Here is a 23,315-nt window from a genome sequence, read left to right as displayed (position 1 = left end):
AAACGGTTTTTCAGCATGCTTTGAAAATATCAGTGGGAGGATTTGCCTGGTGTTTCCTTTTTTTTTTAAGTAAGTAAAAAATAAATATTATGTCAGTTTAATGTAAACATTTATTAAATTCTCAGTATCTCATGCATTCCAAATTGTTGCATACTGTGGTTTGTGTGTGGGGGGGGGAAGGTGTTATTTTATTATTTGTATTATACATATGTAATAAAATTAAGCCAAACTTTGACTTAATTAATTTCAACTTTGTTGAAAGACTACGTAAGCTGCAGATGTATAAATTAAAAGTGGAAATGTGGGTCCCATGTTGCAGCCTGGGAGTCAGTGATGTGTCTTGGGTCTGGACTGGTTGAAGACTGATGCTTTAGGACTCCTACAGTTTTATATTTCTTATTTTGCAGAATAGAAATCAACTCAGAAAATCAAGCCTTCCCCAAATTGCTACAGAAGGGCTTGTAGGAGAGCAGGAAGGCCCCAGCACTGACAAAGTCTATGTCACCGGGGTGAAGATTTTTTTTGGTTCTCAGACTGGAACAGCAAAGGTCAGTGCTGTGATAAAACCAGTGAGATTAAAAAGTGAGTCTTCTTTTGGTGGGTGGGTGTGGTGGCGGCTGTTATTGTTCGGGGGAAGGCACTCTGTTTGTGCTCAGAGGAACTTAATTCATTTCTTCATTTCTCCTTTGAAATAAAAAATTGAAATTCCTCTGATTTAGACCATGGAACCCCTTGCAACCATAGATCACAAGTTCAAATCCCCACTTGTCCATAAAGCTCAGTGGGTGATGCTTTGGGGCCAGTCACTGCCTCTTTTGCCTGGTGTTTCCATGGTCGCTTGGCAGTCCACCCTTCTCACCCCAACTTTTAATTAACTCCAGTACTTTTTATTGTATTGCTCTGTAACTTTTATGCAATTTTATTTTAGCCCAGTTTGGTTGTGCTATTTTTTTTTGATACGAGCTTCTTTAAATACATTTATAGTGAAAAGGAAGAACACCTTCTTTTCTATAAAGAGCTGAACATACATACACAACTGGGGCTGGTCTTTCTTAAAGAGATATACAAGAGCAAGAAAAACCATTAACACAAGAACAAAAAATGGATTTATGTGCACCTTTTTTAAAAAACATAATGCAAGAAGTTTCTCTGAACAAACAACTATTCTTTTCAGAGAAAAACGATATAAATTGGAATATTTCTTCTTTCATAATAGTCACACCCAATAGTTTTAAAGTCAACCCCTCCACCAAAAGAAAATATTGGAGTTGCTTTCCCAAGCAAGACAGCCTTTGGGGCATATAATTTGCAATGAGAAATCCAAGCTGAATTTGGTGGGGATCCATATCGGGAATTACCTGGGAATGGTTGGAAGAGGGGACCATTTTGTCCTGTAGAGTAGTATTTCGCCCCTCTGGGCCCCTCTTTGAGGTGGACCTCCTTCTCAATCTTTCTGGAAAGCGACCCAAACGTTTTGTGGGTTTCTCTCAAGTCACTTGAAAACAAACAATACCCCCTTTGCCTCGCTCCCTGTAATAGGCACCTATTGATCAGGTGTGAAATATTTCTGTTCTCCTCGCCTGCGCTGTCTTGCCTGCTCTAGGGAGAGAGGGTGAGGCTGGCCCTTTCCTGAAGCCAAAAGAAGGGCAGCAGCAGCTCTCCGCAGAATGAAGCTTCCGTGAAACCAACGAGAGCATTTCCTCTCTCGGCGTCGAAGAAGGCCAATCGCTGCCCGGTGCAGTTCAGAGTCACTCGGATCCTCCGCAGATCCCCATTTAGAGGCAGGTGGTAATGACGGTCGTGGAGAACCCTGTACTGACCTCCCCACCTCCCCATAGCCCAGATCCCTTCCATGGGCGTAAAGCTAAACGCGCCCTGTCTCTTCACGGTACTTTTGGCAACCCCCACGGCCCATTCTCCCTCATTCCCCACAGTGACCTCCCAGGTGAACCTGCCTGTTCTAAACCCCTCGCGTCCCAGCACAGCAGTCAGTTGTTTGAATCTCTGCGGGTGGTCGGGCACCTCTTGGCAAACATCGGCACACGTCACACTCAGGCAGTCCTCAGACAGAAGGAGCTGGGGGTGAGCTGTGACTGGATCCAGAGTTACTCTTGCTATCGAGGTTTGGGGGAGACAAACAGAAGGGAATAGAATCAGAGACAGCTGGGTGTGGGATGTAACCTAAGCAGTCAAAGACAACATTTCAAAGTGTTGGTGCTGACCTTTAAAGCCCTAAATGGCCTCGGCCCAGTATACCTGAAGGAGCGTCTCCACCCCCATCGTTCTGCTGGGACATGGAGGTCCAGCGCCGAGGGCCTTCTGGCGGTTCCCTCGTTGTGAGAAGCCAAGTTACAGGGAACCAGGCAGAGGGCCTTCTCGGTGGTGGCACCCGCCCTGTGGAACGCCCTCCCACCAGATGTCAAAGAGAAAAACAACTACCAGACTTTTAGAAGACATCTGAAGGCAGCCCTGTTTAGGGAAGCTTTTAATGTTTAATAGGTTATTGTATTCTGTTGGAAGCTGCTCAGAGTGGCTGGAGAAACACAGCCAGATGGGCGGGGTATAAATAAAAAAATATTATTATTGAATTCTGGTGCTGGAGGAGACTTGCAGTCTCCCATGGACTGCAAGAAGATAAAACCTCTCCATTCTGAAGGAAATCAGCCCTGAGTGCTCACTGGAAGGACAGATCGTGAAGCTGAGGCTCCAATACTTTGGCCACCTCATGAGAAGAGAAGACTCCCTGGAAAAGACCCTGATGTTGGGAAAGATGGAGGGCACAGGGAGAAGGGGACGACAGAGGACGAGATGGTTGGACAGTGTTCTCGAAGCTACCAGCTTGAGTTCGGCCAAACTGCGGGAGGCAGTGGAAGACAGGAGTGCCTGGCCTGCTCTGGTCCATGGGGTCACAAAGAGTCGGACACAACTAAACGACTAAACATCATCATCATCATCATTTTCTGTTTGCCTAGAGTGGACATGCAGGGGAATGTTGGTCCAGCCAGTTGAACTTCCTGTTACACCTGGTCTGGAGCATCCTTCCTTTTCATGTCACCAGGTAGGTGGGCGTGGCCCTTCCAGACCCCACAAAAGGTCCAGTCACGCAGCCACCTTCCTCTTTTGATGCCTTTTCTCCTCATGGACTGCGCTGCTGCCTCTCGGTCAGCAGCACATGGGCCCATCCTTACGAGGATGTAAGCCACACTGTCTCTGTAACTATAAGCTAAAGTCTGCCTTCAGGGATCCAATTGTGAACTGAATGAGAGTAAACATCTTATTACTTTTAAAAGAAAACTGTTGTGTCTTTATTCTTTTAGGAGGGAATCAAAGGGGCTTACCAGGAATAATGGAACTTAAGAGATTCTAATGAATCTGCAACTAGATTCCTGCTGTGTTAAGAGGGAAATGTACTCTGCTGTATGAATAAACTCACTAAGGTGAGTTAGGAAGGATAATATTGAATCAATATATTCCCTCCTGCGACCCACAACATTCCAAAACTGGGAGAAGGATCAACACCCCCCCCAGCTTTGAAGCTTCCCAGGAATTGCTTTCCTGCCACCGTAAAAATCAGTAGAAGCTCGAGACCAGTGTTTCCCAAACTTGGGTCTCCAGCTGCTTTTGGACTACAACTCCCATCATCCATAGCTAGCAAGACCAGCGGTCAAGAATGATGGGAATTGTAGTCCCAAAACAACAACAGATAGAGACTCAAATTTGGGGAACACTGCTCCAGATGTTACATTAAAGATAGGGATGCTCTTCTTTCTTCCGGAATTTGCCCACATTTGAACAAGCAGATTTCTAGTATAGGGCAGAAAAACACAGCTTCCTGCTAACCATAACCCAGGATTGTTATTGTAAAAAAATAAATATATCATGGCACTTCTGTACAGGCAAGTGAGTAGCCAGCAGGGAACACCCGTTGTATGGTATGGTTTGAGAATAGCGTCAGTGTACAGCTATCGGTCAGTTTTATTCAGCAAGGGACAATTGGGGTGGATCAACACACAGGAAAAAGCCCACTGTAAATAAGTCAGAAATGAAATCGTAACAAAAATGTTTAAACCCTATGTGGAAATGCTATAGAAAGGTTTTGTGCTCTTGTTTTGCATGTTTATAGTCCGTTCAAATAGATGTATTTTGAATAATGTAGCTGAGTCCAGGGTCTGAGCCTTCAATTTAGATGCTTTTTTTTTTGGTATTTTGTATGTTCCATAACTAGTTTTTTGGGCATGGACACTCACCTCAAAACTGCACATATTTAGTAAAGCACATATTATTTTAAAATGGTAGATTGTTGTACTTTTATTAATATTAATGAAGTTTTAAAAAATTTTCAGTACAGTGGTACCTCAGGTTAAGTACTTAATTCGTTCCGGAGGTCCGTACTTAACCTGAAACTGTTCTTAACCTGAAGCACTATTTCTGGGTTAGTGGAGTCTGTAACCTGAAGCGTATGTAACCTGAGGTACCACTGTATATCTGTTGTTTGCTGAAGGTTAGGCTGCAATGAACAGTCCTTGGCTGGCTACCTGGAGGAGATATTTACTTGCCAGAAATGACCATTTGAGAGCTGGATGCTGAGGAGTAGCAACTGAGGAGGGAAATTGCTTTCATGCCCTGATTCTGGGCTTCTGAGAGACATCTAGCTGCTCACTATGATTCAAAGTCTTATTTAAAAGCAGGGAGGGGGGAATAAAAAGTTGGCAGAAAACTCCTCCATCATAACTTTCCCACTACTTATAAATGGTCTATTAATGGTTCCAGAGTCCCCCATCCCCGCCCCTCTCCACCAAACTGCAGCGAAATGGAAGCAAGTTCTTTATCAAACCTCAAAGCTTACCTTTCTGCAAATATTTCAGATCAGATGTTAGGGTGTCTGGGGAAGGAAAAGGAAAAGAGATTCAGGACCACACCGGTATGCTTTGAACGCTGACTGGAAATATGAACTGAAGAATAATTCAAAACAATTCTGAAGAAAAAAAAATTATGGGCTGAGGTTGCAGGTGCAATGTTGAGCAGAGCCCATTCCGCTAATGGACAAGGGTTGCCTTCTCAATTGTCCTGGCCCAGGCAATGTTACAAAGGACTTTACTCCTCACCACACTCAGATCTGGACCAAAATCACAGACAGCACAAAATCCTTGCAGCTGTTGTCCCTTACATTTGAATTCCTGTATGACGTGGTCCAGAAAGGGGATCACATCGCTGAATTCCCAGGCCCTCCAGTGCAAAGCAACAGAAAAAACCACTGGTGTCTCAAATGCCTCTCTCTCCTCAAACCTGAAAACAAAACCAGAAAAAAAAGTTAGCAGCCCTCCATCCGGCCCAAAGTCCTAGACCGCATTACAATTGGAGTAAATTTATTGAATATTTAACGGAGAACTGTAAAAACGTAAAGACACTAGCAGGACTGGAATAATACCTTCAATGTAAAACAGTAGTGATATAAGAATAATGTGCGCGATAAGAATGGGATAAATATACCAATTGCAGGGAGGGAGGGAACTCAAGACTCGGCAGAGTCAAAGGGAACATATGGTAACAATAAGGATTGTTGGAAAAAGAATATGTAAAGAAAATAAGAAAAATTTACTTGGGGGGGGAAAAGTCCTAGACCGCATTAAAACAAAATAAATGGAAGGAAGAGGGATGCCCGCTATATTCTAGTTCTTGTTTTAATGGCCTAACTCTGTATAACACACCTTCTGATGTTTGGTATTTCAACTTTGATATTATCCCACCCTTTAAAAAAGTTTTTATTACAGATTTGTCTTACAAAACAAGCAAATAGGGAAAAGTACATCTCTTGTACCCACTGTCATTCACAAAGTCTTTTTCACATTTCGTTTAGACGCAGTGAGACACACTGTTGTTGTAGAAATCTTACAGTTGGGGGGGAAAAGAGAAAGGAGCGATAGATTCTTATTATTTCTGTATTGTTCTTTCTGTTGCGTAGGTTTTTTTTTGTCAGCATCATATGAGTGGGTATTTTTATTTTTATTTATTTTTATTGAGATTAAGGGGTCCAGAGGTTGGTTTAAAACCACAGGCACAAGGAAAGTGACAACAGTCACTCTTCAAAACAGAAACTTAAGGGATGCTAGACAGAACTGCTAGAAATTCCGTCTTAGCTGTGGAAGACTGCCATGTGGGGAGAGAGAACGGCAATCTGAATCGCTACAGCAGCAAGAGGAAGAATAGAAACATGGGTAGGCAAACTAAGGCCCGGGGGCTGGATGCGGCCCAATCACCTTCTCAATCCAGCCTGCGGACGGTCCGGGAATCAGCGTGTTTTTACATGAGTAGAAAGTGTCCTTTTATTTAAAATGCATCTCCGGGTTGTTTGTGGGGCATAGGAATTCATTCATATATTTCAGCCCCCCACAAGGTCTGAGGGACAGTGGACCGGCCTTTGCTGAAAAAGTGTGCTCACCCCTAAATAGAAAGATTGTTTTAAGGCAGTGGTTTTCAACCAGTGTGCCATGGCACCCTGGGGTGCCTTGAATGATGGACAGGGGTGCCATGGGCAACACTGGCCTCTCTCCCTCTTTCCTTCCCTCCCTCCTCTGATGCCCTCTCATGTCTCCACCTCCCAAAGGCTGTTTGTTGCAGCAGCCCTGGCTGCAAGCTCCCCAGGTCAATGGTGCCTCTGGGGCTGGCCAGGGGGTGTTTCCCAGTGTCGGGATGCGTCCGGGGAGTTGGGGGCATTTGGCAGCCCCCAGCTGGCTCCAGCCACTGGCCGGCAGCCGGGTGAACTCCGGTTTTCGGAACAGCATCAAAAACTGTGACTCAAGCCTCAGAAGCCTTCAGAAGCTTAAGCACGCAAGCCGGCAGAGATAATAACTCTTTGCAACAGAAGAGGCGGACAGAGGCCTATGTAGGCATTTTTGCAGCATCAGGAACAAAGGAAAAACATGTCTGCTTCCCTTTGTGTCCAAGCAAACAGCGGTATAGCAAAAGCAATATACAACGGAAGTTCCCAGCAGATTGTGCTGGAAGTAAACAGACATGTGACATACAACAATCCACACATCTGTTCTAAAGGTGGAATGGAACTATATCCTAACACCCAGGCCACTGTGGGGCAGTGTGAGGAGGTACCTCTCTTTGGGGCAGGGAGGGCAGCTCAGAGACCAAGGGGCGGCAGTAGTGGCTGCCCAGAGGACTGCCAAGGAGAGGAGGATGAGGGAACGCTCCAAAAGAGAGGGTTCGAAAAGGGGTGAGGGGCTGCCAGCTCTGCAGGCAAGGGGGTGACATAGCTGGGCCCCCAGTAGTTGGTCAAGGGAGCATGGACCCAAATAGGTTGAGAGCCTCTACTGTAAGGAATGGGAAGGAACACTGATTGTGGGAATGAAAGTAGGCCAGGTTTCAACTTTAAGGCCCATTTCTGTCTGTGAAAACCTAGAGGTCAAAGAGATTTATGAGAACCTGCCGGTCACATTATTCCCAGAAAAAAGGCAAAAAGGTTTGGAAGGATATGCATGGGTTCCACTTACCTCTGCCAAAGGCTTCTAATGTTCTGCAAGGAAAAGAGAAAAAGAAAAAGGGAGCTCAGTGCCTGCCCCAGACCAGGCTACAATTTCCACTCAATCCCATGCCCTGAAGGATGAAGTATAAGCGCCCAACTAAAATTATGCAGCCCCAGAAGATAAAGCAACCTCTTTAAAAGAAGCAGGAAAGTTTCACCCTGGGCAGCCTCCCTTTGGCAACGGCAACCTCTGGGAAGCTCAGAAGCGAGGCAGGAATGAGCCATTGGAAGCCATTAGACAACCAACCATGCGCAAAGAGCAGAAAGCATCCTATTTGAAGCAGGCGCCTCTACTCTGCATTAAGATGAACAAATTGTCCCTCTTGTTTTTCTTGCTCCAGTCTGCTACAGCCTTGGCTGCCAGCTCTATAAACTGCCCCCTTTCACTTCCTACGCAGCTGCAGGCACACAAGGATTTGGAGCCAGCCTTGCACCCACCGCAAAGGGGTCTGGCTTGCTTGCTTCCCAGTCTCACCTGCAGGACTTCACTGGCTGGCCTCTGAAGCTTGGCTTCCATCTCCAGGATGAGAGTTTCAAGGGGTATGAGATCCCTGGAGAGCCTGTCCAGGTGCTCCTCCCTTTTCCTTGCAATCTCCTCCTCCACCTCTTGCATTTTCTCCAGCAGAAGGTCCTCTTGTTCCTCCAAGAACTGGTGCAGTTGACTGAACTTGGCTATGGCCTTTCCCTTCTCTCCCTCTATGTGCTCCTAGAACAAGCAGGTGGGGCAAAGCGAGAGAAGCCAAGGAGGGCATTTTTAGGAATACAGACGGTCTTTGCAGCGTCAAGAGAAGGTCTCTTCTGGATTGCCCCCAAAACCACGTCAGCTTTTAGCAGGGAATGAGTTTGCTGGAGAATACAGGAGACCAGGCCTTTCCAAGAGGAGCAGAGCTGACTTGCACCTCCAGGCCAGCCTTCCCCAACCTTAGATCCACAAAGAGTGTTGTACTCCGGATCCCATCATTCCCAAGCAACAAGGCCCACAGTCAAGGATAATGGGACCTGTAGTCCCATAGCATCTGAGATCCCAAGGGGTAGAATTAATGCTACCTTACTACCAACATTCCATCTTGCTAGCTGCAATGATCCCTTCTCTCTTCCCAGTGTGTGCTGGTCTCCTGACACCAGGGAGGCATATTTTTTTTTTTTTTGGGGGGGGGGGAGGAAAGAGGAAGCCCCATTACACAAGTGAGCTATATCCTTGTGCAGGGCTTCCAATGATGGGGCGAGTTGAATCTTGCCAAGTTTTGGAAAAGCAGCTTTTTATTGTTTTGTTAAAAGGATATATATTATAATACCTACGGGGCCGCCTCCCCCGGTATGCTCCACGGAGAGCCTCAAGGTCCATAAATAGCAACACCCTAGTGGTCCCGGGCCCTAAGGAAGTTAGATTAGCCTCAACCAGAGCCAGGGCCTTTTCAACTCTGGCTCCGGCCTGGTGGAACGCTCTGCCTCATGAGACCAGGGCCCTGCAGGATCTGATTTCTTTCCGCAGGGCCTGTAAGACAGAGTTATTCCGCCTGGCCTTTGGCTTGGAGCCAATTTGATTCCCTCCCCTTCTTTCTTTTCCTTTCTCCTCCTGCGATGAGGTTTCAATATTTTAATGTTGTATTTTAATTTTGTTTTTAAGTTGTATTCATTCAACTTGTTTTATTATTGCTTGTTAGCTGCCCTGGGGAGGGCGGGGTATAAATAAAAATTATTATTAGTAGTATTAATATCACAAAGATAATAAATAATAATAATAATACCCCACACCTCTGGCTGGGTTGCAGAGCAATTATATGGGTGAAATAATAAATGACCAAGGGATAGCTCAGTTTGGTAGAACATGAGACTCTTAATCTCTGGGTCACGGGTTCGAGCCCACATTGGGAAAAGATTCCTGCATTGTAACCAGACTAGATGACCCACATACAGTGGTGCCTCGCAAGACGAAACTAATCCGTTCCGCGAGTCTCTTCATCTAGCGGTTTTTTCGTCTTGCGAAGCAACCCTATTAGCGGCTTAGCGCTATTAGCGGTTTAGCGGCTATTAAAGGCTTAGCAGCTATTAAAGGCTTAGTGGATTAGCAGCTAAAAGGCTATTAGCGGCTTAGCGGCTTAGAAAAGGGGGGGAGCGAAAAAAAATCGGAACACTTGCAAGACATTTTCGTCTTGCAAAGCAAGCCCATAGGGGAAATTGTCTTGCGAAGCAGCTCAAAAACGGAAAACCCTTTCGTCTAGCGGGTTTTCCATCTTGCGAGGCATTCGTCTTGCGGGGCACCACTGTACAAGTATACCTACATATGCTAGATATAACCTGCTTCAGGAAAAGCTGCTTCAGACCCTTCTGCTTTTAATATTTGTTTCCCACCATCCCCCCAAAAACCCCATTCTACGTCTCATTCATTTCTCAGCCCTGCTGATGCTTACAAGCAACTGTCGCCTTTCAATTTCTGTTTGTGCTTTAAAGGTCAGAAGTCTTTCTCTCTCCGTCCTCAAAATCGGCAAGCAACTGCTGATCTGTTCCTGAAAAAGAAGAAGCAGATTTTTTTTTTTGGGGGGGGGGTGTTCTTCCTCTTAGAAGCTTACTTTTTTCTTTCTTTGGCTGCCACCTGCAGCCGAGTAAGATTGTCTTCCATAAACACGGTTTTAACAATGAGTCTGTAAATGACTGTTGAGGCCAATTCTGGATCCACACCTCCTTCCACAGTGGGGACATTGGTTTCTGGGTGGGAGCTGATCACGGTGTGGATTTGCCAAGCGTGCCTTCCTCTTAGCACATTTCTCCCTTGCGTCCTGAGCTTGAGTGTCTTCACAGCCCATGACACCTTTGGTAAAGGCTGTTCTCCAACTGGAGCGCTCGCAGGCCAGTGTTTCCCAGTTGTCAGGGTTCATACTATTTTTTTTTAGCTTTGCCTTGAGACAGTCTTTAAACCTCTTTTGTTGACCACCAGCATTACGCTTTCCATTTTAAAGTTCAGAATAGAGTAGTTGCTTTGGAAGACGACCATCAGGCATCCACTCAACATGACCAGGCCTACTGGTATACTTTATATACGCATCAAAACAAGACACGTGGAGCAGATGTGAGGACCTCATCGCCTGTCACGGTGTTGGTGAACCAAACTCCCATTGCCCATGTTTGGTGGGGCTGATGGAAGTTGTAGTTCAGCCACCTCTGGAGGACTAAAGATACCCCACACCTGATTCGAAGTGCAGCTGAATCAGAGAGTCACTCCCTGCAGGTTATTCCTATGCCTTCCAAGTCCGAATCTTTATGCCACTGTACACTTACAAGCAGGGACGCGGGTGGCGCTTTGGGTTAAACCACAGAGCCTAGGGCTTGCCGATCAGAAGGTTGGCGGTTTGAATCCCCACAACGGGGTGAGCTCCCATTGCTCGGTCCCTGCTCCTGCCAACCCTGATGTTGGGAAAGATGGAGGGCACAAGAAGGGGACGACAGAGGACGAGATGGTTGGACAGTGTTCTCGAAGCTACAAACATGAGTCTGACCAAACTGCGGGAGGCAGTGGAAGACAGGAGTGCCTGGCGTGCTCTGGTCCATGGGGTCACGAAGAGTCGGACACGACTAAACAACTAAACAAACAACAAGCCTCGCTAAATGCTCCAATACCCGCCCTCCCCCATGAAATGTGCATAGGGTTGCAACACTGGGCTGGGCGAGTTTACGCAGAAGTAATCTTCAGTGGTGGGACACGGGTGGTGCTCTGGGTTAAACCACAGAACCTAGGACTTGCCGATCAGTTGGAGGTTCGAATCCCCACAACGGGGTGAGTTCCCATTGCTCGGTCCCTGCTCCTGCCAACCTAGCAGTTCGAAAGCACGTCAAAGTGCAAGTAGATAAATAGGTACCGCTCCGACAGGGAGGTAAGCGGCATTTCTGTGCACTGCTCTGGTTCGCCAGAAGCGGCTTAGTCATGCTGGCCACATGACCCGGAAGCTGTACACCAGCTCCCTTGGCCAATAAAGCGAGATGAGCGCCGCAACCCCAGAGTCAGCCACGACTGGACCTAATGGTCAGGGGGCCCTTTGTCTTTTACCTTTATGCTCACTAGCATATTGAATAGATTTACGGGCAGACTTCAGGGTTCAAGCCCGCCCCTTCCTGAATGATGCTGTGGGTCATTCCCATCCACCGCCCACTCTTACCTTGTATACCTGGGCGGCTTCTTCCGCGGAGACCACTGTGTGGCCCCTATGCTCTTGGGAACTGGCACATTCCCCGCAGAAGGGGACTTGGTCGTCCTCACAGAACAAGTCCCACGGCTGCCGATGCCTCTGGCATTCCGAGTCCCGTTGTTCTCGAGCCTCTCTCTCGGCGGACGCTTCCCAGTCCTTGAGTATTTCAGCCAGGTTCGAGAGAGACCTGTTGGGCCTGAAGGTTCTCTCGACAGTCCTTCTGCACTCGGGGCACCTGGCATTTGCGCCAGGCTGCTCCCAGCACCTCCTGATGCATGTTTGGCAGAAGCTGTGCCCACAGTTTAGCAGCACTGGGCTGGTGAAGTAGCAGAGGCAGATGGGGCAGGTAGCTACGCACCGGCACCGCTTCATGGAGTTTCCGTCACCCATGGGCTGAACCTTTGGCAGAGATGCAGCGCCACCTCAATCTGAAACAGGGTACATCAAAAGAAAACACCTTATGAGTGAGTTAATAAAGGGCAACCAAAATGGTCAAAGGCCTGGAAACGATGCCTTATGAGGAACGGCTAAGGGAGCTGGGCATGTTTAGCCTGGAGAAGAGGAGGTTAAGGGGTGATATGATAGCCATGTTCAAATATATAAAAGGATGTCACGTAGAGGAGGGAGAAAGGTTGTTTTCTGCTGCTCCAGAGCAGCGGACACGGAGCAATGGATCCAAACTACAAGAAAGAAGATTCCACCTAAACATTAGGAAGAACCTCCTGACAGTAAGAGCTGTTTGACAGTGGAATTTGCTGCCAAGGAGTGTGGTGGAGTCTCCTACTTTGGAGGTCTTTAAGCAGAGGTTTGACAACCATATGTCAGGAGTGCTCTGATGGTGTTTCCTGCTTGACAGGGGGTTGGACTCGATGGCCCTTGTGGTCTCTTCCAACTCTATGATTCTACGTTGCAATAAACTGCTTTGAGGTTCTCTGTCGACTAAGTGATAGATATCTATATAGCGATGAGCACTTCTTTACCAACGACAGTTGTACGATTATAATAGCCCAGGTGAAGAATTTAGAAGAATTTTATTATTACGGTCACAGACCAGTTCCGGGTCACTTACAATATCAGGAAAATCATGAAACACAACAGGGATACATTGAATTTCAATTCAGATATAGCAGCAGTTAAAAAAATATATTAAATCTTGGTGACTAAAATATAACCTAAATATAACTAAAATAAAACCTAAAATTATCATTTAAAAGCTTAATCTTTTTGGTAGTACAGCTTGTTCCCTACGTTTTGTGGCAGTCGCACAGAATTTGGCCACCCTTAGCGTAATCTCTAGATCCTTGTCCTCTACCAGGAGTTTTAGACATTGAAGTTCGGACCCACTGAAGTTTGGCCCAGGTGTAGCTTTGTGGTAGGCTGCAGATCAACAGGTGTAGCTTTGTGGTAGGGCTGGAGTTCAACAGGTCAGGTATTTTTGGGCTGTGATTCCTGCATTGCATGGAGTTGGAGCAGATGATCCTGGGGTCCCTTCCAACTCTACAAATCTAGGGTTTTATAATTGGCATGAATGGCACTTGCAGGTAGGTGCAATAACAGACCAGCACGAACAGCAGCCTTTTAAAGAGGCTAGTAGTTATCAGTTTCATACTGCTAGGGGGCCGCAGTACGCCTGCCTGGAAGTGATGTCCGGGGGGAAATTCCTGCAAGGCGGCGGTTTGTCCTGGATCTTTGGCAAGCAAACCAATAAATCACGTTTTAATGTTAAAAAAAAAAGTTCAACAATTTGGGGGGTTTCCTTAGAAAAACAAAAACTCTTTTGGGGTGTCCTGATTTTTATTTTTTGAAATACAGTGGTACCTCAGGTTAAGTACTTAATTTGTTCCGGAGGTCTGTTCTTAACTTGAAACTGTTCTTAACCTGAAGCACCACTTTAGCTGCCGCCGGAGCACGATTTCTGTTCTCATCCTGAAGCAAAGTTCTTAACCCGAGGTACTATTTCTGGGTTAGCGGAGTCTGTAACCTGAAGCGTATGTAACCTGAAGCATATGTAACCCGAGGTACCACTATATGGCAACCCTACATACTTCCTACAGAGAACTGAGCTTCTCTCCCTCTGCAGCTAACATGGGTCACCTCCACACTATATTTAAAGCACATTTTTAACACTTGGCAGAGCTGTAGCAGGGGGGTGGGGTGGCTAGCTGGGTTTTGTTTTGGCTCAGGTGAAATTTCCAAAGGGGTGCCACTGAGGCTCACAGCCTGTGTGTGTGTGTGTGTGTGTGTGTGCGCGCGCACGCTAAACTGGGTCTTAGACCCGTGTGAAATAAAGAGTTTGGATTTGATATCCCGCTTTATCACTACCCTAAGGAGTTTCAAAGCGGCTAACATTCTCCTTTCCCTTCCTCCCCCACAACAAACACTCTGTGAGGTGAGTGGGGCTGAGAGACTTCAGAGAAGTGTGACTGGCCCAAGGTCACCCAGCAGCTGCATGTGGAGGAGCGGGGAAGCGAACCCGGTTCACCAGATTACGAGTCTACTGCTCTTAACCACCACACCACACTGGTCTAGTTTCACCCCTGCCACTTGGTGTAAATCATGGTTTCCCCCCTCCAGGGACGCGGACTTATAAAAAATATTGGGGGGGGGGCGGGAAAGCTCATGAATAATAAATAAGCTCATGAATATGCAAATAAAGTGGCGGCGCCTCCTCGTGAGCGAACAGGGGAGAGCGTGCTGCGCCTATTAATCAGCTCCGGAACAGCTGATATGCGGGAAACGTGGGACTAGCCGGAGAAGAGAGGGCGAGCCCCCTCCGCTCCGGCCCTAAACCGCCAGGAGGAAGGAAATTCCCCCGGCAGTGCCTTGGCAGTGGCGGTGGTGCTGCGAAGCAGCGAGGCAGGAGCCCCCGCCCCCGGGGATTCCCTAATCTCGCGGGGGACGGCCGGGGCTCTCCGACTAGGGCGCGCGGCTGGCTGGCTGGCTAGGGAGCAGGTGGGGAGGAGGCGGGGGACGGCGGCGGCGCTCTGCTGGAAGGGCGCCCGAGATTATTGGGGGGGGCTGAGCCCCCCAAAAAAATTTTTTGAGGGGGCTCGAGCCCCCTCAGGCCCCATGGAGTCGGCGCCTATGCCCCCCTCCCCAAAAAAAGACCCCCCAGAAACTTTGGAACAGCAGTTTACGCCTCACATATCTCCAGTTGCCAGCAGCCCATACTAGTAATGTTTATGGGTTTATTTACAAGTTTGAGAGAACACAAACCCTCTAGTGACCGCCTTGATACATTATGTGAAGTGCTATTATTCATTGTGCAGGAAGCTGTACATAGTCAGGCTATTGGTCCTCCTAACTCAATATTGTCAACCTAGAAATGCCAAAGGTTGAATTTGGGAGCTTCTGTACAAAAAAAGCAAAGGCTCCACCACTGAGAAAAGCGGTAGGAAGAGCTACCATCATGTAACCATCCTATTTTGAGAAATAAAATATCTCTACACCTGCATGGGTGGGAATAAAGCTGGGCTGCAAAGCATCTCCAACACTTAATCTGGAGCCCTTCGGATAGTGGTAGGTTTGCTTTCTACATTTCCACCACACCCTTCGCCCAAAAGCCACCCCTCCAAAAAAAAGAAAAAGAAAAGCCAATTGCAAAGCCCTCACCTGGCGGAGGTGAGCAAGTTGACTCAGCTTGGCTCTAAGCCACGAGAGACGGCACCAGCATTGAAAGGGAGGAGCCGAGAGCAGCGAAATCAAATTCCCCGCCAAGAACTCGGGCAGCTTCGAAACTCACAAGCTGCCGCCCTTCTAACAAGCTGGACGCGTTTTGAATGGACAAACTGCGGGGCGGGGCAACCTGCAGCCAATCAGCGGCTCTTGGAATGCTCACCCGCGGACACGCCCCCGTTCCTTGGTCCTGCGGGAGGAGTTCCGCCGATTAGCGGAAAGTCAAAGCCGGAAAGTGAGTTCTTAGCTACTAACGCCGTTTCCCGCGTTGTTGCAAAATCGCGGCGGGTGGGATTTGCAGCCAAAAGGGTATGCAAAATGACGAGCGTTTAGTCTGCTGTGGGACGATGGCAAAATCGGAGCAAGCCTAATTCTGTGGCTTGCTTCTTTTGCAGCTGCGCCTGGAGGCACGTGGAGCTTCCTCTTTAATTTTGCAAAACCCGACACGGTGTGGGGAAGCCAACAGTGCATTACGGCTGCACGTTGGCAACATGTCACGTGCCTTTTTCTGCTAAAGTGGTCCCTGCCCTCAAGTTCACAATTTTTTAAAAAAGCCAACAGCCCACACAAATACAAAAGGAAAAAGGAATGTGAGGGAGGAAGGACAAACAAGCGCAAGTTGTATATATTCCCTTGCAGCTAAGACTGCAAGCATCATGTTATGCTGTATTTCTGTTGATCTGCTGTTACTTTTTATGGTGTCTTAGAGGATATGCCGATATGATTGACATTAAGCAAAACAGGCTCTATCTACATATGTGAATAAACCTTCACATATCAGCCATTAAAAATGGTAACACGCCGGGAGGCACTTAGTGGGGCAGCATTTCTGTCTCCCGGTCACTCAAGTAACAGACTCGAAAGATTTCTTAATCAGCATTTAGGTTTCAAAGGGAGACGCCACTGCGCTGCTGAAGAGCAATCTGCAGTCTTGATATCCCGCTTAGGCATTTTCGCCTCCCTTTTCCAAATTCCATTAACAGGCGGTGAGTGTCTCCCCCTCCCCCTGATTGAATCTACTTTTCTCTTGACCAGACGCCCTTTTCATTTGCACAGGCACTCACGTGTCTTCCTCTTACACCGCTGGGCCTTCTTGCCCCACCCTTGACTTTCTTTCAACATCTGGAGGACACCGCACAAGCTGTCCCTGCGCTAAGGTGTTAACAGAGGTAACAAAGAGAGCTACGCCTCTGGAACTCTCTCTGGCATTTTCTAGCAAAAAAATGAAATATATGGGCAGGAAAAATCTCCCTCTGCTGCCAGTCTGAGCAGGCAATTGTCAGTGTGCGCGCAGCTTCTTTATATTCTTTGCATGTTTTACTCAGAAGTAAAGGTAAAGGGACCCCTGACCATTAGGTCCAGTCGTGACCGACTCTGGGGTTGCGGCGCTCATCTCACTTTATTGGCCAAGGGAGCCGGCGTACAGCTTCCGGGTCATGTGGCCAGCATGACTAAGCCGCTTCTGGCGAACCAGAGCAGCGCACAGAAACGCCGTTTACCTTCCCGCTGGAGTGGTACCTATTTATCTGCTTGCAGTTTGATGTGCTTTTGAACTGCTAGGTTGGCAGGAGCAGGGATTGAGCAACGGGAGCTCACCCCGTCGTGGGGATTCGAACCGTCAACCTTCTGATCGGCAAGTCCTAGGCTCTGTGTTTTAACCCACACGCGCCCCTTACTCAGAAGTAAGCCTCGCTAAATGCTCCAATACCTGCCCTCCCCCATGAAATTCGCATAGGGTTGCAACGCTGAGCAAGTTTACGCAGAAGTAATCCTTAAAAAGCAGAGACATCACCTTGCCGACAAAGGTCCGTATAGTTAAAGCTATGGTTTTCCCAGTGGTGATGTATGGAAGTGAGAGCTGGACCATAAAGAAGGCTGATTGCCGAAGAATTGATGTCCCATGGACTGCAAGAAGTCCTATCCATTCTGAAGGAAATCAGCCCTGAGTGCTCACTGGAAGGACAGATCGTGAAGCTGAGGCTACAGTACTTTGGCCACCTCATGAGAAGAGAAGACTCCCTGGAAAAGACCCTGATGTTGGGAAAGATGGAGGGCACAAGGAGAAGGGGACGACAGAGGACGAGATGGTTGGACAGTGTTCTCGAAGCTACCAGCATGAGTCTGACCAAACTGCAGGAGGCAGTGGAAGACAGGAGTGCCTGGCGTGCTCTGGTCCATGGGGTCACAAAGAGTCGGACACGACTAAACAAACAACAACAAGCCTTGCTAAATGCTCCAATACCCGCCCTCCCCCATGAAATGTGCATAGGGTTGCAACACTGGGCTGGGCGAGTTTATGCAGAAGTAATCTTCAGCGGTGGGACGCGGGTGGTGCTGTGGGTTAAACCACAGAGCCTAGGACTTGCCGATCAGTCGGAGGTTCGAATCCACGCTATGGGGTGAGCTCCTGTTGCTCGGTCCCTACTCCTGCCAACCTAGTAGTTCAAAAGCACACCAAAGTGCAAGTAGATAAATAGGTACCGCTCTGGCGGGAAGGTAAACAGCGTTTCCGTGTGCTGCTTTGTTTCGCCAGAAGCGGCTTAGTCATGCTGGCCACATGACCCGGAAGCTGTACGCCGGCTCCCTCGCCAGTAAAGCGAGATGAGCGCCACAACCCCAGAGTCAGTCATGACTGGACCTAATGGTCAGGGGTCCCTTTACCTAATCTTCAGTGAGTTCAGTGGGAGATGTCAGCATGGATTGTCGGGGCGCACCTTCTTCCTTAGGAAGTCAGCTGGAAAGAACACAGCATGCATCAGGAATAGGATTTTTCTCCATTCCCGATTTGCACCCCTAGGTCGATTCCTACATGTGCTTGCTAGCTTTCCCGCGCGTTTGGTTATTTCAGCTGGAGGTGACGACAGCGTCGGGGCAGCCGATATAAATTGCTGGGTTAGGTTCTCACCTTAACCCCGCAGCCACGTTGGCCTCCAGCCCCGCGCGCGAAGACTTCACATCCGAGCCGGAAGTCGAGTTGCGAGGAATTACCGTACAGTACTCTCCCTTCGGCTTTGGCTCGATTGTGACGATCGGCCGCATTCCATACATGGAACAGGGAGGCGGAGCTTTCCACGAGGCGGCGTTCTAAGCACCGCTGATTGGTTGCAGCGCGGAGCCAGTTCGCCCCGCCCACGAACGTTTGCCCATTCACAACTTATCAGCTGCTGCAATTTACTGAATCTTTTTCTCGTGGCGGGGATTTTGAGTTCTCTCCCACCGGTTTCGGCTTCTCCTTCTTGCTCCGGATCTGGGCGCTTGAACCGAAGGAGTCCCCTTTGCTCCGCCAGATTGGGACAGCTGCTTTTGCCGGGCTTCGAGGTAAAGGGAATTCGCCTCCTGGACCCCGTTTTTAGGCTCAGTCTGTTGCCACTTAAATCGGTAGGAGTTTATTGCTCGCTTCGGCGTGCGCTTGTGCGCGCGTGCTGCGTTTTGAACACCCAGCAAAGCTGTTCTTAGGTTCTGGTTCATTAGTGCCCCTTTTCTCCTGCCCGCAGTTTTCTCATTGCTTCTTGCTCAATGTCTCCCGGGGGTCTGCTTTAAAAACAAAAAGCATAAATAAATCCCAACACACTTGCAATATAAAAGCGAGGGACCCGCGCTTCCTGGAAATCGTTCTGCAGAAAGGAAAACTGGGGCGGCGACGCAGGTGGTGGTTAAAAGGTCTCTTCCAAAAACTAAATAAATGTGTGTATCAGTCCTTGGTGTTTTTAGGGGGGGTTTAGAGAGGCAGCCCCCCATCAAGTAAAACAATAGAAATAATTAACTGACCAATCACGTAGGTTCTGTAACAAAAGTCTTGCGCCCCCCCCCAACAAAAATCCTGGCTACGCTGTGTGTGTGTTAAAAATCCAACCCCAAATGTTCCAGCCCCAGTTAAATGGGTGCCGCCCTCTTTTCCATCCCTCTTTTTGGGAGTAACGTTGCCTCATGCTCATTTTTTTTTTTTTTTAAAAACGGTTTCCTTCTCAAGCCCGATTCTCTGGTTTGCCAGTCCTCAGTCCTAGCCGTTTCCTGCTGGAGAAAGGTTTCTCCTTTCTCTTGCTAGTAACCGGAGTTGCTTCAGATCCGGGCGCTTGAACAAAAGGAGTTCCCGGATCTTTCGTCCAGTTAAAATCGCTGCTTTTGCCGGTCGTTGGGGAGCGAGGGGTAAACGAAATCTGGGCATTGGGAACTGGTTTGTAGCCCGATATTTCTTTCCCCTGTGAAGTTAAAAAAAACAATTAAGAGAGTTATTCTCAGAGAAGCGCGCGTTTTATTTTGCAGGTGGCTTCGCTTGCTGCGGCGGAGTACAGGAGAGCTGCCTGGGCTTGTCGCCTTGTCCGCGTGTTGCTATGCGGTTTCGACTCATCTATTTCCCCCCAATTACTTTTATTGATTTTTCCAAATGATTGCAAATCAGACCGAATTAATTCAGTTTAATCGCAATTGTAGATTTTATTCTCTCACCCCACCCTCGCTTTTCTCGTTATTTGCTTGCCCGACACTCAAAAAAAGGTAGTTTCCTTATGCACAATTCCTGGGATGCATAGTTTTAGACTGCAGGGCAACTCCTCCCCTCCCCCAGCCTGCTTGGGGGGGGGGGCGAGCAAAAGGTGGCCTTGATAGTGGGGGGCAGGGCTCAATCCCATCCTACCCAGGACCGGATTAAGACAGTGCTCAGGCCTAAACCCTGCCCAGGTAAAAAGGCTCGGCTGCATTAACAAAAGCAAGTTTATTTTCCTAACAGTGAGGACAATGACAATAGGGCTAATCAAGTCTTACATTTGCATATATAGGCAGAGGATGCCACTTAACTCATTAGGTAAAACTGGAAATTCAGATTTGATTTGATTTATTTATAGATTTCTCTAAATCTGAGGCCTGTGGGGTTTGGATTGCATTTTTACTTTGCTTGCATAAAATGGAGGTTCTATGAGGTTTTTATTCTGCTTTTATCCTGCCAACCTAGCAGTTCGAAAACACACCAGTGCAAGTAGATAAATAGGTACCGCTCTAGCGGGAAGATAAATGGCATTTTTGTGCGCTGCTCTGGCTTTGCCAGAAGCAGCTTAGTTATGCTGGCCCGGAAAAACTGTCTGCAGACAAACGTTGGCTCCCTCGGCCAGTAAAGCAAGATGAGCACTGCAACCCCAGAGTCATTTGCAACTGGACTTAACTGTCAGTGGTCCTTAACCTTTTTTTTTACTGTAGAGGGCAGGAGAGAATGGCTCACTGTCAAGAGAGCCAGCCCCATGTCGTGTGCATGCAATCTCCTCTAGGTGCTGTACTTGAACTAGAACCAGCTTCATTTAACCAACATGCTTATGTCAAACTAATGCTTGAAGGGTTTAATTCCACAGTAAGTGGTCCTGACAGGGTTAGCTGTGTCACTTCCCCTTACCTTGGGAGGAAATAGGCAATCTTGCCAATTGTCCCCACCCACCTTGCCTGAGAAGCTTAGTATATGCAGAGGTTATAGCTGGTTGCTCAAGATCAGAAGCCACATGGCTCTCACCAGCCACTGTTGTGTTCCTAATCCAAAAAAAAATTAGGAACTTTCACCACTTTGTAACTAAGCTAGATTTTACTCCCTGTGCAACTTTTCTGACGCACATGTTTCTGACCTCTGGAGAGTTTGTAAGTAAACCATTTTTTAACTTGCCGGCATGTGGTCTTTTCCTATGCTGCGGGAAGAGGGAAATTTTGAAACTCGCTTGGAAGGGCACATTTTAAAGGTCCATCAACCTATATTTCCATGCTTTACTTTCAAATTTATTTTGTGACTTTTCTGCTGGGCTTCTCTCACCAAAGAGTACTTGCCCCAAACCTGGATCTTGGCATTCAGGAATTCTCATACGGTGTGTATGTATGTATGCATGTGTGTGTATATATGTTGCACCAACAGAACTCTTGTCACCCAATGACATTTTAGCAATAGATTCCCACCAGAGGAAAAGCAGTACCCTTTGACAAAACGCATAATGAATATGTGGAATTTGCTGCCCCAAGATGTGGTGATGGTCACTAGGGTGGGTTCCTTATCAAAGCCACTGACCACATTCCTTTAGTATAATTCCATCAACAGGATTAGTTATGAGGGTGATAGAGCTCCTTCATAACCACTGGGATTGTTTTATTGTGCATACTCTTTATGGATGTTTATCTTTTACTGTTTGTATAACTCATTTTTGTGCTATGGTGATGATGATGATGATGATGATGATGATGATGATGATGATGATGATAAATTTATTATTTATACCCTGCCCATCTGGCTGGGTTTCCCCAGCCACTCTGGGCGGCTTCCAACAAAATATTAAAGTACAATAGTGCGTCAAATATTAAAAGCTTCCCTAAAGAGGGCTGCCTTCAGATGTCTTCTTAAAGTCTGATAGTTATTTTTCTCTTTGACATCTGGTGGGAGGGCATTCCACAGGGCGGGTGCCACTACCGAGAAGGCCCTCTGCCTGGTTTTCTGTAACTTGGCTTCTCACAGCGAGGGAACCGCCAGAAGGCCCTCGGTGCTGGACCTCAGTGTCCAGGTAGAACGATGGGGGTGGAGACGCTCCTTCAGGTATACTGGACCGAGGCTTAGAATCATAGAATCATAGAGTTGGAAGAGACCACAAGGGCCATCGAGTCCAACCCCCTGCCAAGCAGGAAACACCATCAGAGCACTCCTGACATATGGTTGTCAAGCCTCTGCTTAAAGACCTCCAAAGTAGGAGACTCCACCACACTCCTTGGCAGCAAATTCCACTGTCGAACAGCTCTTACTGTCAGGAAGTTCTTCCTAATGTTTAGGTGGAATCTTCTTTCTTGTAGTTTGGATCCATTGCTCCGTGTCCGCTTCTCTGGAGCAGTAGAAAACAACCTTTCTCCCTCCTCTATGTGACATCCTTTTATATATTTGAACATGGCTATCATATCACCCCTTAACCTCCTCTTCTCCAGGCTAAACATGCCCAGCTCCCTTAGCCGTTCCTCATAAGGCATCGTTTCCAGGCCTTTGACCATTTTGGTTGCCCTCTTCTGGACACGTTCCAGTTTGTCAGTGTCCTTCTTGAATTGTGGTGCCCAGAACTGGACACAGTACTCCAGGTGTGGTCTGACCAGAGCAGAATACAGTGGCACTATTACTTCCCTTGATCTAGATGCTATACTCCTATTGATGCAGCCCAGAATTGCATTGGCTTTTTTAGCTGCCGCGTCACACTGTTGGCTCATGTCAAGTTTGTGGTCAACCAAGACTCCTAGATCCTTTTCACATGTACTGCTCTCAAGCCAGGTGTCACCCATCTTGTATTTGTGCCTCTCATTTTTTTTGCCCAAGTGCAATACTTTACATTTCTCCCTGTTAAAATTCATCTTGTTTGTTTTTGCCCAGTTCTCTAATCTGTCAAGGTCGTTTTGAAGTGTGATCCTGTCCTCTGGGGTGTTAGCCACCCCTCCCAGTTTGGTGTCATCTGCAAATTTGATCAGGATGCCCTTGAGTCCATCATCCAAGTCGTTGATAAAGATGTTGAATAAGACCGGGCCCAAGACAGAACCCTGTGGCACCCCACTAGTCACTCTTCTCCAGGATGAAGAGGAACCATTGATGAGCACCCTTTGGGTTCGGTCAGTCAGCCAGTTACAAATCCACTGAGTGGTAGCATAGTCAAGACCGCATTTTACCAGCTTCTTTACAAGAATATCATGGGGCACCTTGTCAAATGCTTTGCTGAAATCAAGGTAGGCTACATCCACTGCGTTCCCTTCATCTACCAGGCTTGTAATTCTGTCAAAAAACGAGATCAGGTTAGTCTGACATGACTTATTTTTCAGAAATCCATGCTGACTATTGGTGATCACAGCATTCCTTTCTAGGTGCTCACAGACTGTTTGCTTAATGATCTGCTCCAGAATCTTCCCTGCTATTGATGTCAGACTGACTGGACGGTAAT

General features: G+C 47.5%; 2 protein-coding genes across 8 annotated transcripts in view; one reads left to right on the top strand and one right to left on the bottom strand.

The window, feature by feature from the left end:
* The window catches only part of LOC309524979 (zinc finger protein RFP-like), a 48,775-nt gene that overhangs the window by 9,157 nt on the left and 16,303 nt on the right, over positions 1 to 23,315 (top strand). The window contains exon 1 of one of the 6 annotated variants that reach the window (XM_082210258.1): positions 18,595 to 18,708. The exons of 1 other annotated variant lie outside the window; for it this stretch is intronic. The gene's annotated coding sequence lies outside the window, so the exon portion shown is untranslated. Of the gene's footprint in view, positions 1 to 18,594; positions 18,769 to 18,788; positions 19,037 to 19,419; positions 19,565 to 23,315 lie in introns of those variants that run through there. 4 more of the 6 variants (XM_082210259.1, XM_082210262.1, XM_082210260.1 and 1 more) reach the window with 4 other exon arrangements.
* LOC309524958 (zinc finger protein RFP-like) lies at positions 1,145 to 18,378 on the bottom strand. Of its 2 annotated transcripts, none has more exons than XM_082210221.1 (8): positions 18,296 to 18,378; positions 11,686 to 12,143; positions 9,946 to 10,041; positions 8,010 to 8,240; positions 7,503 to 7,525; positions 5,168 to 5,286; positions 4,847 to 4,882; positions 1,145 to 2,114 (listed from the first exon to the last, which is right to left on the bottom strand). In XM_082210221.1, the coding sequence occupies exons 2-8, from the start codon at positions 12,103 to 12,105 to the stop codon at positions 1,600 to 1,602; spliced, it is 1,440 nt and encodes a 479-aa protein (XP_082066347.1). In that variant the 5' UTR covers positions 12,106 to 12,143; positions 18,296 to 18,378; the 3' UTR covers positions 1,145 to 1,599. The 2 variants fall into 2 exon arrangements, with proteins under 2 accessions (XP_082066347.1, XP_082066348.1); XM_082210222.1 differs by lacking the exon at positions 18,296 to 18,378 and adding an exon at positions 15,328 to 15,469.

The sequence above is a fragment of the Podarcis vaucheri genome (genome assembly GCF_965113315.1).
Source record: "Podarcis vaucheri genome assembly, chromosome: 2".
Lineage (NCBI taxonomy): Eukaryota > Metazoa > Chordata > Lepidosauria > Squamata > Lacertidae > Podarcis > Podarcis vaucheri.
This window is presented reverse-complemented; position numbering and strand designations above follow the sequence as displayed.